This window comes from Sus scrofa, chromosome 13 (assembly GCF_054392235.1).
Source record: "Sus scrofa isolate SSC_HxYL_T2T_F1_AM1 chromosome 13, Sscrofa_HxYL_maternal_Yorkshire_Landrace_v2.0, whole genome shotgun sequence".
Classification (NCBI taxonomy): Eukaryota; Metazoa; Chordata; class Mammalia; order Artiodactyla; family Suidae; genus Sus; species Sus scrofa.
The window spans coordinates 86,357,016-86,370,997 of record NC_139395.1 but is presented as its reverse complement, the minus strand read 5'-3'; the positions used below and the strand labels follow the sequence as shown (position 1 = coordinate 86,370,997).

At 46.4% G+C, this 13,982-nt stretch overlaps 1 protein-coding gene across 4 annotated transcripts in view; it reads left to right on the top strand.

Moving 5' to 3' along the window:
* Positions 1-13,982, top strand: part of RAB43 (RAB43, member RAS oncogene family) — a 33,722-nt gene that overhangs the window by 15,499 nt on the left and 4,241 nt on the right. For 2 of the 4 annotated variants that reach the window (XM_084989655.1, XM_084989657.1), the window contains exon 2: positions 11,932-12,109. In XM_084989655.1, the coding sequence (XP_084845781.1) occupies positions 11,932-12,109 (178 nt within the window). Of the gene's footprint in view, positions 1-11,925; positions 12,110-13,982 lie in introns of all 4 variants that reach the window. The other 2 variants (XM_021069416.2, XM_084989656.1) reach the window with 1 other exon arrangement.

Sequence of the window (13,982 nt, the reverse complement as noted above, 5' to 3'; positions counted from 1 at the left end):
GTTAACGATCCGGCGTTGCCATGAGCTGTGGTGTAGGTCACAGATGCAGCTCAGATCCTGTGTTGCTATGGCTCTGGCGTAGGCCGGTGGCTACAGCTCCAATTCGACCCTTAGCCTGGGAACCTCCATATGCCGCGGGAGTGGCCCAAGAAATGGCAACAAGACAAAAAAAAAAAAAAAAAAAGAAAAAAGAAAAATGTGTGGCCATGTGCACAGCCCGTGTGTGTTTCTGTGAGCAGGTCATGTGTGCTGCTTTGTGTCAAAGCGCCTTTGCATGTATTGGAAACGTGGGTCCCAAATGACCCCAGCTCCGTAGCATTGTCTGGTGGGCGTGTTTTTCAGCCCCTTCTCTGTACGGCCCACTGTGCGCACTGAGCCTGTCATTTGACCCCTCATGAAAGACTGACTTCAGTTTTACCACAGAGACACCAAGCTGGTGGGAGACAGGACTGGTGTGGGATCTTGGCTGAGCACTGACTCTGCTCTCTCCCTTCCCCTCACTCTGATGTGGGCAAAGTAGGGTGAGAACATTACCAGTCATGGGAAGGACCTACTTTCCAAAAATACCTGCTCCATAACTGCCCAAATTTTGCCTGTTGCTTGACCTAGATAGTGTAATCTGTAGCTATTTTGTTGGGTTTTAATTTATTTTTAATTGTTATCAATTATACTTGTCTATGACTTATTTTTTTATTTTTTATTTTTTTTGCTTTTTAGGGCCACATGTAAGTTCCCAAGCTAGGGGTTGGATTGGAGCCACAGCTGCCGGCCTACAGCACAGCCACAGCAATGCGGAATCTGAGCCACGTCTGCAGCCTACACCATAGCTCATGGCATCACTGGATCTGTAACCCTCTGAGTGATCTTTTACCCCAGGGACTGACTCTGCATCCTCATGGGTACTAGTTGGTTTCATTTCCTCTGTGCCGCAACGGGAGCTCCATTGTCTATGATTTAAAGAGTCATTTGGTTCAATGAGGCTCTTATCAAAAGGTCTCCTCATAACACCACCCCCACCTCTGGGGCAGTCGCCAGTTGCAGGCATCACCTGTTGACTTCCTACTTTGGAAGATGACGATTTACCTCTCAGCACCACCCTAGCCCCCCATCTCTCTCTCTCTCACACACACACACACTCACATGTACACTTTGCATCCTCCCAGTGGAGTTGTGTGGTGATGTTGATTAGATCAGCAGTACGTTCCTATCAGTTCTGTTCCCAGAATATTCAGTCCCTTCTCCCTACCTTTACTGCTACCACTCCGGTCTTTTACCCGGATGATGGCCATAATCTCCTAATTGGTATCCCCATTTCTGTCCTTGCTCTTTTATGATCTATTCTCCACAAAGTGATCAGAGTGATGCTATTAAAGTAAATCTGGGACTTCCCTGGTGGCCTAGCAGTTAAAGGATCCAGTATTGTCACTGCTGTGGCCAGGGTTTGATCCCTGGCTCAGGAACTTGCACATGCCATGGGCACGACCAAAAAAAAAAAAAAAAAAAAGTTAATGTGATCAGTGCTGGCTTCCCCCTTCATTCACAGTGATGGCCGGCATTCTCGCTATGGCCTCCAGTGCCCTGAAGATCTAGCCCCTTGCATAATTGTCTGTCATCCCTTCCTCCTCTCTCCATTTTTGCTCTGCTCCAAACACTGATCTGCTGATTTGCTTGCTTGCGTCTTGCACCAGTTGTATCTCTGCCTCAGGGCCTTTGCACCCGCTCCCATCTCTCTCAGGCACCTGCACAGCTAACTTCTTCGGATCTTTACAGTCATCTCAGTGAGGCCTGACTAGCTAAGCCTCCTTCCTCACCATACTTCATAACTTCTGCCCCTGCTTGATTTTTCCACCTTATCCCTATCTAATGTACTGATTATTTTATTACTTATTTTATACTAAATATCTTATATTCTATATTTCTATATAAATAAATATATATATATCCTTATTACCCATTATTATCTTATTTAGCTTCTGTCGTGCACTAGGCTGTAAGCTTGAGCACGGGAATATTTATCTGCTTTTTTGGCCCTGGTATCTCTGGTGCCTAGAACATATAGCAGGTGGCCAGTAAGTCCTTGTTGAAATGATTCTGTAAATACCTTTTGATTAGTAAGAGCTGTTTGTTCCCGGCTAAGCCATGTAGTCTAGGTAGCATGCTGTCATTTTTCATTTCCCGTGTTCATCAGGGTTTCCTGCCATAGTCATCATCTTGTTTTTGCTTGAATTAATGGTAAATACATCTCCAGACTCTCTCCTAACTAGCATAACTCTCCTCTCCATCTGTCCCACATACCGTGTAACTTTCCTCTCAATTTTATTGCTTCTCTCAAGTCTATTTTCTTTCTTTTTTTTTTTTTTTTTTGTCTTTTTGGTCTTTTGTTGTTGTTGTTGTTGCTATTTCTTGGGCCGCTCCCGCGGCATATGGAGGTTCCCAGGCTAGGGGTCTAATCGGAGCTGTAGCCACCGGCCTACGCCAGAGCCACAGCAACACGGGATCCGAGCCTCGTCTGCAACCTACACCACAGCTCACGGCAACGCCGGATCGTTAACCCACTGAGCGAGGGCAGGGACCGAACCCGCAACCTCATGGTTCCTAGTCGGATTCGTTAACCACTGTGCCACGACGGGAACTCCTCAAGTCTATTTTCTTGAAGAGGTTCCTCCCAGACTGTTCTTTGATTTCTGTTTTAGTGTTTGTTTGTTTATTTATCTATGTATTTGCCTCCCAGCCGCATATGGAGTTCCCAGGCTCAAATCTGAGCTGCAGCCCCACAGCTCGATTCTTAACCCACTGCACTGGGCTGGGGATCAAACCTAAATCCCAGTGCTCCAGAGATGGCACTGATCCTATTACACCATTGTGGGAACTCCTATTTTAGCAGGTTTTTTTTTTTTTTTTTTGGTAGTTAGAGGAATTTCTGTAAGAATTCAGTCTATTGAAATTTATTAAGGCTTATCTTACGGCCCAGCATATGGTTTATCTTAGTGAGTATTCTATGTCCACATGAATAAAAATTGTGCTGTTCTGCAATGTGAGTGCTGTGTTCTGGGAATGTCAGTTAGGTCAATACTGTTGTTTAGATATTCTTTATCTGTACTGATTTTTTTTTTCCCCCAGTCTACTTACTGTGTCAGTTATTGGGAGAGAGATGTTAAAATCTCCAACTGTAGTTGTGAATTTGTTTCTCTCTTTAGTTACCACTTTTTAATTTCATGAAATTAAAAGCTCTGTAGTTAGTGCATGCATATTTAGTATCATTATGTCTTTCTGATAAATTGCCTCTTATCATTATGAAGAGTTTCTTTAAGTCTTTAATATAACTATAACCATCATCATTATTCTTGTAATTTGTTATGCTTACTTTTTGTGAGACACACACACACACACACACACAATTTATTTAATTATTTTCTGTTTTGGCTGCCCCAAAACATATGGAGTTCCCAGATCCAAGCTGCAGTTGTGACCTGTGCTACAGCTGTGGCAATGCCAGTTCCTTTAACCTGCTGTGCCAGGCTGGGGATCAAACCTGCATCCCATTGCACCAGAGTCACCGCCAATCCCTTTGCGCCACGGCGGGAACTCCCATTTATTTATTTATTTGTTTTACTTTCTACCTTTTTTTTTTTTTGCTTTTTGGGGCTGCACCCACAGCATATGGAGGTTCCCAGGCTAGGGGTTCAATCAGAGCTACAGCTGCCAGCCTATGTCACAGCCTCAGCATCACAGGATCCAAGCCGCATCTGTGACCTACACCACAGCTCACGGCAATGCCAGATGCTTAACCCACTGAGTGAGGCCAGGGATTGAACCTGCGTCTTCATGGATACTAGTCAGATTCATTTCCTCTGAGCCATGATGGAAACTCTGCATTTTTTTTTTTTTTTTTTTGTCTTTTTGCTATTTCTTGGGCCGCTCCCGCGGCATATGGAGGTTCCCAGGCTAGGGGTCTAATCGGAGCTGTAGCCACAGGCGTACGCCAGAGCCACAGCAACGCGGGATCCGAGCCGCGTCTGCAACCTACACCACAGCTCACGGCAACGCCGGATCGTTAACCCACTGAGCAAGGGCAGGGACCAAACCCGCAACCTCATGGTTCCTAGTCGGATTCGTTAACCACTGCGCCACGACAGGAACTCCGAAACTCTGCATTTTTATATTTAAAATGCCTCTCAGGTAGAAAGCACATAGTTTGATCTTGCCCTTTTTTCCAGTCTGACAAACAGTGGCTTTTCATTGTAATGTTTAGTCCATTTATATTTAATGTTGTTGACATAGTTGAATTTAAATCTTCCATTTGCTCTTTCCCTTTGTCTTTTTTGTTTTTTATTCCTTTGTTTCTTTCCTATTTTCTTTTCACTGATTTGATTTGTTTTTTTTTTTTTTTCCTTTTTAGGGCCGCATCCATGGCATATGGAGATTCCCAGGCTAGGAGTCAAATCAGAGCGGTAGCTGCCAGCCTATGCTATAGCCATAGTAACTCGGAATCCAAGCCGTCCAAGCCGTGTCTGTGACCTACACCACAGCCCGTGGCAACACTGGATCCTTAACCCACTGAGCAAGGCCAGGGATTGTACCGTGTCCTCATGGATACTAGTTGGGTTCATTACTGCTGAGCCACGACGGGAACTTTCTGAATTTTTTTTTTTAAGAATACCATTTTATTTCCTGTATTATACCACTGTTTCTCTTCCTGGTTGATATAGGATTAACGATATGCACCTTTAACTTATAAAGTCTCCTCAGAGTCAGTTTGTATGTACCCCACTTCCTACTTCCTAGCTGACACTTAACACCCTCATTTCTCCTTTCACATCTGATGCTTCGTGAGAGTAGTAACCTTACAATAGTATCATTTCATCTATCTGTCCCCATTTCATCTGTGCTATAATTGTCATATTTTTGGTAATGTATTTCTAATGCATTGTGAACCCAACTTTATAGTCATTACTTAAAATTTTACATGCGGGAGTTCCCGTTGTGGCGCAGTGGTTAACGAATCCGACTAGGAACCATGAGGTTGCGGGTTCGGTCCCTGCCCTTCCTCAGTGGGTTAACGATCCGGCATTGCCGTGAGCTGTGGTGTAGGTTGCAGACGCAGCTCGGATCTGGCATTGCTGTGGCTCTGGCGTAGGCTGGTGGCTACAGCTCTGATTCAACCCCTAGCCTGGGAACCTCCATATGCCGCGGATGCGGCCCAAAGAAATAGCAAAAAGACAAAAAAAAAAAAAATTTTTTTTTACATGCGATCATCTTATAAGGAAATTACAAGAAGAAAAAGACAGTGCTTTATATAAACCCACTTATGTGCCCTTCTGGTGCTTCTTGCTCCTTTTATAGATCGAGTTTCTGTTTAGGGTCTTTACCCTTCAGGATTTCTTGAGGTGTGTGTCTTCCAGGGAGATTCTCTAGATTCTCATTTGTCTGAAAATATCTTTATTTCACCCTCATTTTTATTTTTCATTTTTGGCCGCTCTGTGGTATATGGAGTTCTCAGACCAGGGATCAGATCTGAGCCATAGTGAAGACTTAAACTGTAGCTGTACAACACAGGATCCTTAACCCAGGGATCCAACCTGGGTCCCAGTGCTCCCACCCTCATTTTTTTTGTGTGTGTCTTTTTGTCATTTCTAGGGCCGCTCCCGCGGCATATGGAGGTTCCCAGGCTAGAGGTCAAATCGATGCTTTTAGCTGCCGACCTACGCCAGAGCCACAGCAATGCTGGATCCGAGCCGCCTCTGCAAACTACACCACAGCTCATGGCAACACCGGATGCCTAACCCACTGAGCAAGGGCAGGGATGGAACCTGCAACCTCATGGTTCCTAGTCGGATTTGTTAACCACTGCGCTACAACAGGAATGCCCCACCCTCATTTTTGAGAGAGATTGTTTTCCCCCTGGATATAGACTCTTGTGTTCAGTTTTTTCTTTCAGTACTTTTTTTTTCCTTTTTAGCATTTTTCAGCACTTTGTGGCATTGTCTTCCGGCTTCCATGATTTCTGGTGAAAAGTCATGTCATTTTTCTTGCTGTTTCCACATATGGACTATGTCTTTCTTTTTTCCTACTGCTTTAAAAATGGTCTCTTTTAGGGTCCCTTTGTGGCGCAGCGGAAACGAATCTGACTAGGATCCATGAGGACGCAGGTTTGATCACTGGCCCCACTCAGTGGGTTAAGGATCCAGTGTTGCCATGACCTGTGGTGTAGGTCGCAGACGAGGCTCGGATCCTACATTGCTGTGACTGTGGTATAGGCCAGCAGCTACAGCTCTGATTTGACCCCTAGCCTGGGAACCTCCATGTGCCGTGGTGCAGCCCTAAAAAGACAAAAAAGAAAAATAAAAATGGTTTCTTTTACCTTTGTTTTTCATCAGTTCAGATATGGTCTTCCATGGTATATTTTGTATTTCTTCGGTTTGGTGTTTGGTGAGTGCTTTGGATCACTAATTAAGTCCATATGTATTTTTTAATCAAATTGGGAATTTTCAGTCCTTAGTTCTGCCACGTGCTCTTTCTTCTCCCAGGACTGCAGTCCTGTGACTATGAGGCTGCTTGGTTGTCCCATAGATCCCTGTGGCTCTGCTCTTTTTTCTTCAGTCTTTTTTCCCCTCTTTGTTTTTCAGATGAATCATTTCTATTGATTTTTCTTCAAGTTTGCTGAGTTTTCCCTCTCCAGTCTGCTCTTAAGGTCATCAAATGAATTTTCTGCTTCACTTATTGTACTTTTAAGTTTTAGAATTTTGACTCTTTTTTTTTTTTTTTTTTTTTTTTTTTTTTGGTGCACCTACAGCATGCAGAAATTCTCAGGCCAGGGATCGAACTCAAGCCACAATAGTGACAATGCTGAGTCCTTAACCACTAGGCCACCAGGGAACTCTGAGTTTTGATCCTTTCTAAATATGTTTTTAGAAATAATTTCCATTTCCCTGCTGAAATTCCCGATTTGCCCACTCATAGTGATCATATTTTGCTTCAGATCTTTGAACATATTTTCCTTTAATTCTCTGATCATCTTTAAAATAACTGTTTTATAGTCTTTGTCTACTAAATCCAATATTTGGGCCATTTTGGCATCATTTTCTTTTCTTTTTGGTCTTTTTAGGGCCGCACACACAGCAGATGGAACTTCCCAGGCTAAGGGTCGAATATGAGCTGCAGCTGCTGGCCTATGCCACAGCCACAGCAATGCGGAATCTGAGCTGCGTCTGCGACCTATACCACGGCTCATGGCAATGTTGGATCCTTAACCCACTGATCGGGGCCAGGGATTGAACTTGCGTCCTCATGGATACTAGTCGTTTGCTATCACTGAGCCACAATGGGAACTCCTCTGATATCTTCTTTTGAAGAATATTGATTCCTGTCCTAGTAGTCAGTTCAGTTACTGGCTGGTCACCTTGAACCTGTGTGGCTTGTCTTCATGTTCTGTTAGGGCAGAGAGGTGCAGGTCCGACAGTGTTTCTCTAGCCTTTTAACTTGATGGACTTTGGATTTCAAATGTGAGAGCTTGGTTTTAGGCTTTGTTGGGGGCAGATGTCCGGAGACCTGCCTCTAGCTGGGATCCTCACTATTAGGGTGCAGCCTTCCTGACATCTCAGCTTAGTGGCCCACTAACAAGGTGCTCAGGGGGCCTCTTCCCATGGCTGGGTTGGAACTTCCTCATCCCCCACTACTGCCCGGCTTCCACCTGGTCTGGAACTCCCACGTAGACCTTTGTCCTCTCCCACCCCGTTACATCCAGACTCTGATCTCTGCCTCCCTGCTCAGTGGGCCCCCCTGGATCCCAGCCCCATGTCCTGTGGTCAGGAAACTGTCCCCATTAGAATCTTGGTGATTATGGGGTACAGTCAAGGATTACGGTCTTGGAGTTCCCATTGTGGCTCAGCAGAAAGGCGATGCTGTGACTGTGGTGTAGGCCCGCAGATTTAGCTCTGATTAGACCCCTAGCCTGGGAACCTCCATGTGCCGTGGTGCAGCCCTAAAAAGACAAAAAAGAAAAATAAAAATGGTTTCTTTTACCTTTGTTTTTCATCAGTTCAGATATGGTCTTCCATGGTATATTTTGTATTTCTTCGGTTTGGTGTTTGGTGAGTGCTTTGGATCACTAATTAAGTCCATATGTATTTTTTAATCAAATTGGGAATTTTCAGTCCTTAGTTCTGCCACGTGCTCTTTCTTCTCCCAGGACTGCAGTCCTGTGACTATGAGGCTGCTTGGTTGTCCCATAGATCCCTGTGGCTCTGCTCTTTTTTCTTCAGTCTTTTTTCCCCTCTTTGTTTTTCAGATGAATCATTTCTATTGATTTTTCTTCAAGTTTGCTGAGTTTTCCCTCTCCAGTCTGCTCTTAAGGTCATCAAATGAATTTTCTGCTTCACTTATTGTACTTTTAAGTTTTAGAATTTTGACTCTTTTTTTTTTTTTTTTTTTTTTTTTTTTTTTTTTGGTGCACCTACAGCATGCAGAAATTCTCAGGCCAGGGATCGAACTCAAGCCACAATAGTGACAATGCTGAGTCCTTAACCACTAGGCCACCAGGGAACTCTGAGTTTTGATCCTTTCTAAATATGTTTTTAGAAATAATTTCCATTTCCCTGCTGAAATTCCCGATTTGCCCACTCATAGTGATCATATTTTGCTTCAGATCTTTGAACATATTTTCCTTTAATTCTCTGATCATCTTTAAAATAACTGTTTTATAGTCTTTGTCTACTAAATCCAATATTTGGGCCATTTTGGCATCATTTTCTTTTCTTTTTGGTCTTTTTAGGGCCGCACACACAGCAGATGGAACTTCCCAGGCTAAGGGTCGAATATGAGCTGCAGCTGCTGGCCTATGCCACAGCCACAGCAATGCGGAATCTGAGCTGCGTCTGCGACCTATACCACGGCTCATGGCAATGTTGGATCCTTAACCCACTGATCGGGGCCAGGGATTGAACTTGCGTCCTCATGGATACTAGTCGTTTGCTATCACTGAGCCACAATGGGAACTCCTCTGATATCTTCTTTTGAAGAATATTGATTCCTGTCCTAGTAGTCAGTTCAGTTACTGGCTGGTCACCTTGAACCTGTGTGGCTTGTCTTCATGTTCTGTTAGGGCAGAGAGGTGCAGGTCCGACAGTGTTTCTCTAGCCTTTTAACTTGATGGACTTTGGATTTCAAATGTGAGAGCTTGGTTTTAGGCTTTGTTGGGGGCAGATGTCCGGAGACCTGCCTCTAGCTGGGATCCTCACTATTAGGGTGCAGCCTTCCTGACATCTCAGCTTAGTGGCCCACTAACAAGGTGCTCAGGGGGCCTCTTCCCATGGCTGGGTTGGAACTTCCTCATCCCCCACTACTGCCCGGCTTCCACCTGGTCTGGAACTCCCACGTAGACCTTTGTCCTCTCCCACCCCGTTACATCCAGACTCTGATCTCTGCCTCCCTGCTCAGTGGGCCCCCCTGGATCCCAGCCCCATGTCCTGTGGTCAGGAAACTGTCCCCATTAGAATCTTGGTGATTATGGGGTACAGTCAAGGATTACGGTCTTGGAGTTCCCATTGTGGCTCAGCAGAAAGGCGATGCTGTGACTGTGGTGTAGGCCCGCAGATTTAGCTCTGATTAGACCCCTAGCCTGGGAACTTCCGTATGTTGCGAGTGAGGCCATGAAAAGACAAAAAAAAAAAAAAAAAAAAAAAAAGGGATTAAGTCTGTGCAACCTCTGTATTTTTCTGTTCATGGCTGTCTAGAGGCGGGGGGCCTGACTGCACTGTTGACTCCGCCTGGGCTGGAGGCTGCCGGCGAACCATGTGCCTGTCCCAGGGAGTGCCATCCAGGCCTAGCCAGGCTCACCCCTGGCTCCTGTCTTGGGCTTTCCCTACCACCTTGGGGTTCCTTTCGCCTTTCTGTTAAGTTGAAATCTCTTCTCAATCCCACGTTTTCTTTGTTTTGGTGGTTTTCAGCAGCTTCCTGAGAAAGAGTGGCAGAAAGGTAATTTTTGAGACCTATATGTCTGAAAATGCCTTCGTTAAACCATCACACTTGACAGATGGCAGTTAGGTGGAGAATTTGGGGTTGGAAATCATTTTCCCTCATAATTGTAGGCATTGTTTTGTTGACCATCTAATGCAACGTGGGTCTTTTGTGTGAAACCTGTTTTTCTTCTCTCTCTGTTTTTTTTTCCCATGCAAGTTTTCAGGGTATTTTTTCCTTCCCCATTGTTCTGAAGTTCCCAGTCACGAGCTTTGTGGGTCTGTTTTCCTCCATTGTGTGTATGCTTCGTGGGCCCTTTCCATCAGTTCCATCAGGGAATTTTTTGAAGTATTTCGTTGGTTTCTTTCCCCTTAATTATACTCTTATTTATTTATTTATTTTAGGGCCGCACTCGCAGCACATGGAGGTTCCTAGGCTAGGGGTTGAATCAGCGCTGTAGCTGCCAGCCACGGCCACAGCCACAGCAACGCCAGATCCAAGCCACATCTGTGACCTATAGCACTGCTTACGGCAATTTTGGATCCTTAACCCACTGAGTGAGGCCAGGGATTGAACCCTCATGGATACCAGTCAGGTTCATTACTACTGAACCATGACGGGAACTCCAGATTTTACTATTCTTTTTTCCCGAAAGTCTTACTGTCCTGATAGTGGACCTTCTAGGCTGGTTCCACAATTTTCTTTCTTTCTTTCCCACCTCTTTTTTCTCCCCTTTACTTGGAAGGAGTTCTTCAAGTTGATCTTCCAGCCCTTATGTTGCATTTTTCTTTTATGTTATATTTTTAATTTCCAGTAGTTCTTTTTTCCTTTCTGAATGCTCTGTCTCCTTGGAATAAAAGCATTCTTTTATTGTTTCACGGCTCTTTTCCTATTTCTAAAAACACTGATGGTTGTTTTTGAGACTGCTTTGAGAAGCTCTGCCCAATTTCTGTTTCCTCCAAGCTGCCCGGCCTCTGGCTTTATGTTACATGCTCCCCTCTGGGGTGTGGAGTGAGTCCTTGTGCACCTGGACGCCAGGCTGATGTGGTGCCATGGGCCCTGCCTCTTGCATCACCCCTGAGTGAGTTGTGCTCCAGGTCTGCTTCCTGGAAGTACTCACCCTGTGGAGCAAATAGGAAGTCTTGGGCAGGGGTGGTTGGTTGTGTCGTGGCCCAGAGCATGTCAGCTGTTGGACTTGTCTTGGGGGGCCCACAAGAAAGTGGTCACCTCTACCATGTCAGGTCCCAAGCATGGAGGTTCTGTCCCTGCCCTGGATACCCCTTGAGAACTAGATGAAGAGGCTCGTGCTAGTGGAGGATGGTGGTGGGCCTGCAGCTCAGGGTAGACCCGTGCTGGTGCTCACCCTCAGCACCCTGAGGCCGTGGAGTTTGTGGAGCAGAGAAGGCAGCCCTGAGCTCCTGAGACCCTGGCACCTGCCCGCTCTGGGGCCCGCCTGCAGCTTGGCTCTCCCAGCCCAGGCCCAGCCTCCACAAGAGGACCCTGCCCGTTGCCTCCCTTGGCCCTCACCACCCTTGTGAGCATCTTTCTCCATGCACAGCAGAGGCAGAACAGAGAGCCCGAGTGCTGGGAGCACCTCCCCACGGCCCAGAGGGGGCAGATGCTGAATGTTCACACAATGGAGGTGGTGGACGTGACCCCAGCGTCTAAGAGAGAGAGGACGCAGGATCAAGTGTCCTTCATGCCATGACACAGAGCCTGCCTGCTTTACCTGAAGGCGAAGACGGGGCTGCCCAGCTCCCCATTGCTCACCTTGGCCGCTGAGTTACTTCTCAGGGCTCAGAAGGACTCTTTCTCTGTTCACCTTCTGGCCCCTTCTGTGTGGTCCCTGCTGAGCTGTGGCTGGTAACCTGCCCCTCGAAGCATCGCTTTGGGCGTGGGTCTAGGGGCTTGGCTTCTCCATCCCCTGAGCTTGGCTGCATCTCCAGGTTCACAGGGCTCCTGTTTCTTTAGCTGCAGATCTGGGACACGGCTGGCCAGGAGCGATTCCGCACCATCACGCAGAGCTACTACCGCAGCGCCAATGGGGCCATCCTGGCCTACGACATCACCAAGAAGAGCTCCTTCCTGTCAGTGCCTCACTGGATTGAGGACGTGAGGAAGTATGCCGGCTCCAACATTGTGCAGCTGCTGATTGGTGAGCCAGGCCCACTGTCCATGTGTCTGTCTGTCTCAGTCTCTCCTCCTTTTTTTTGTTTTTTTTGTTTTTTGTTTTTTCAGGGCTGCACCTGCAGCGTATGGAGGTTCCCAGGCTAGGGGTCAAATCGAAGCTGTAGCTGTTGGCCCTCACCACAGCCATGGCAATGTAGGATCCTTAACCCACTGAGTGAGGCCAGGGATCGAACCCTTGTCTTCATGGATACTAGTCAGGTTCGTTAACCACTGAGCCACGGTGGACATTCTTTTCTCTCCTCTTTATTTATTTATTTATTATTATTATTATTATTTTTCGTCTTTTTGCCTTTTCTAGGGCCACTTTTGCAGCACATGGAAGTTCCCAGGCTAGGGGTTGAATCGGAGCTGTAGCCGCAGGCCTACGCCACAGCCACGGCAACGCCAGATCCTTAACTCACTGAGCAAGGCCAGGGATCAAACCTGCAACCTCATGGTTCCTAGTTGGATTTGTTAACCACTGTGCCATGACGGGAACTCCCTCTCTCTCCTTTTTAAACAAAGGGTAAGCTGAGCACCAAGAGGGCTGCACTTAGCCAGACGAGGTGCAGAGCCAGGGCCTGAACCATGGTCTTGCAGATTGTAAAGTGATAGTTAAAGCTGGAATGAGGGCGAGGTCGGGAGGCAGAAGCACAGCTGTTGCGGCTGGCTGAGTCTTCACGGATGTTCTCATAACTCTGCCTCTCCTCGTTTGTAGGGGGATGGGCTGAGGCTTAGAGTGAAGAAATTTATCCCGGTCCACACAGCTTGTGAGCATGTCAATGGAGGATTTGGGTTCAGTTCTGCTGATCATAACCCAGCAACTTGACCTGTCTGCCACACAGAGGGGCTTTGCCAGCCTTTGTGGGCCTCCAAGTCCCTCTGAAGGCTTGGTGACATGCAGCTGCCAGGCAGCACCCTCAGCACCTGGTTCAGGAGGTCCAGGTGGGCCTGTGTGTGTCTAACAAGTCTGCAGGGGATATGGTGACCCCGCTCTGAGAACCGCTGCTGCAGAGGGCTGCCTTTTCCTTCTGCATAAACCTCCCAGGCCTGGGCTCTAGCAGCTTTGGCCCTTGTGTGGTCCCTGGGGTCCTTGTCCCAGCTGTCAGGCTGGTTCCTCCAAGGTGAGCTCGAACAGAGGGGCCTCACGGGGTGTGGGTGCACTTGGCAGGTAGGGCTCCGCTGGCAGGAATGGGGACTCTGTCCACCAAGCCTTATGCTTCCCTGTCATCCAGGACTTTTGAAATAAGACATTCTATTATAGAGCATTTTATACAAGTACAAAAAAGGAACAGTGTAGGAGTTCCCACTGTGGTACAATGGGATCAGTGGTGTTTTGGGAACGCTGACATTGCAGGTTCGATCCCTGGCCCAGTGCAGTGGGTTAAGGATCCAGTGTTGCTGCAGCTGTGGCTTAGGTCTCAACCGCAGCTCAGATCTGATCCCTGGCCCGGGAGCTCCATATGCTATGGGGCAGCTGAAAAAGAAAAAAAAAAAAAAAAAAAGAATAGTGTAATGGCTTCAGATACAGCAGAGGTAATTACTCTTGTCCACATTCATCCTCTCCCTGACCTCACCTTATTTTGAGGAAAATCCCAACACCAAATCATCTGCAGATATTCTAGCGTGAGTCTGTACAGCTACAAACACTTAAGCAACATGTAACAAACAGAAGTACCATTTTCACACCTAAAAAATAATGACATTTGCTTAATATAAGCAAATACCTGATCTATATTCCAATTTATAGCTGCTCATAAATATTGCCCTTGCTTTTTTTTTTTTTTTTTTTTTTTTTTTTTTTCCAGTTTGTGGAAATCAGGACCCTGATAAGTTCTACACATTGAAATTGGTTTGCT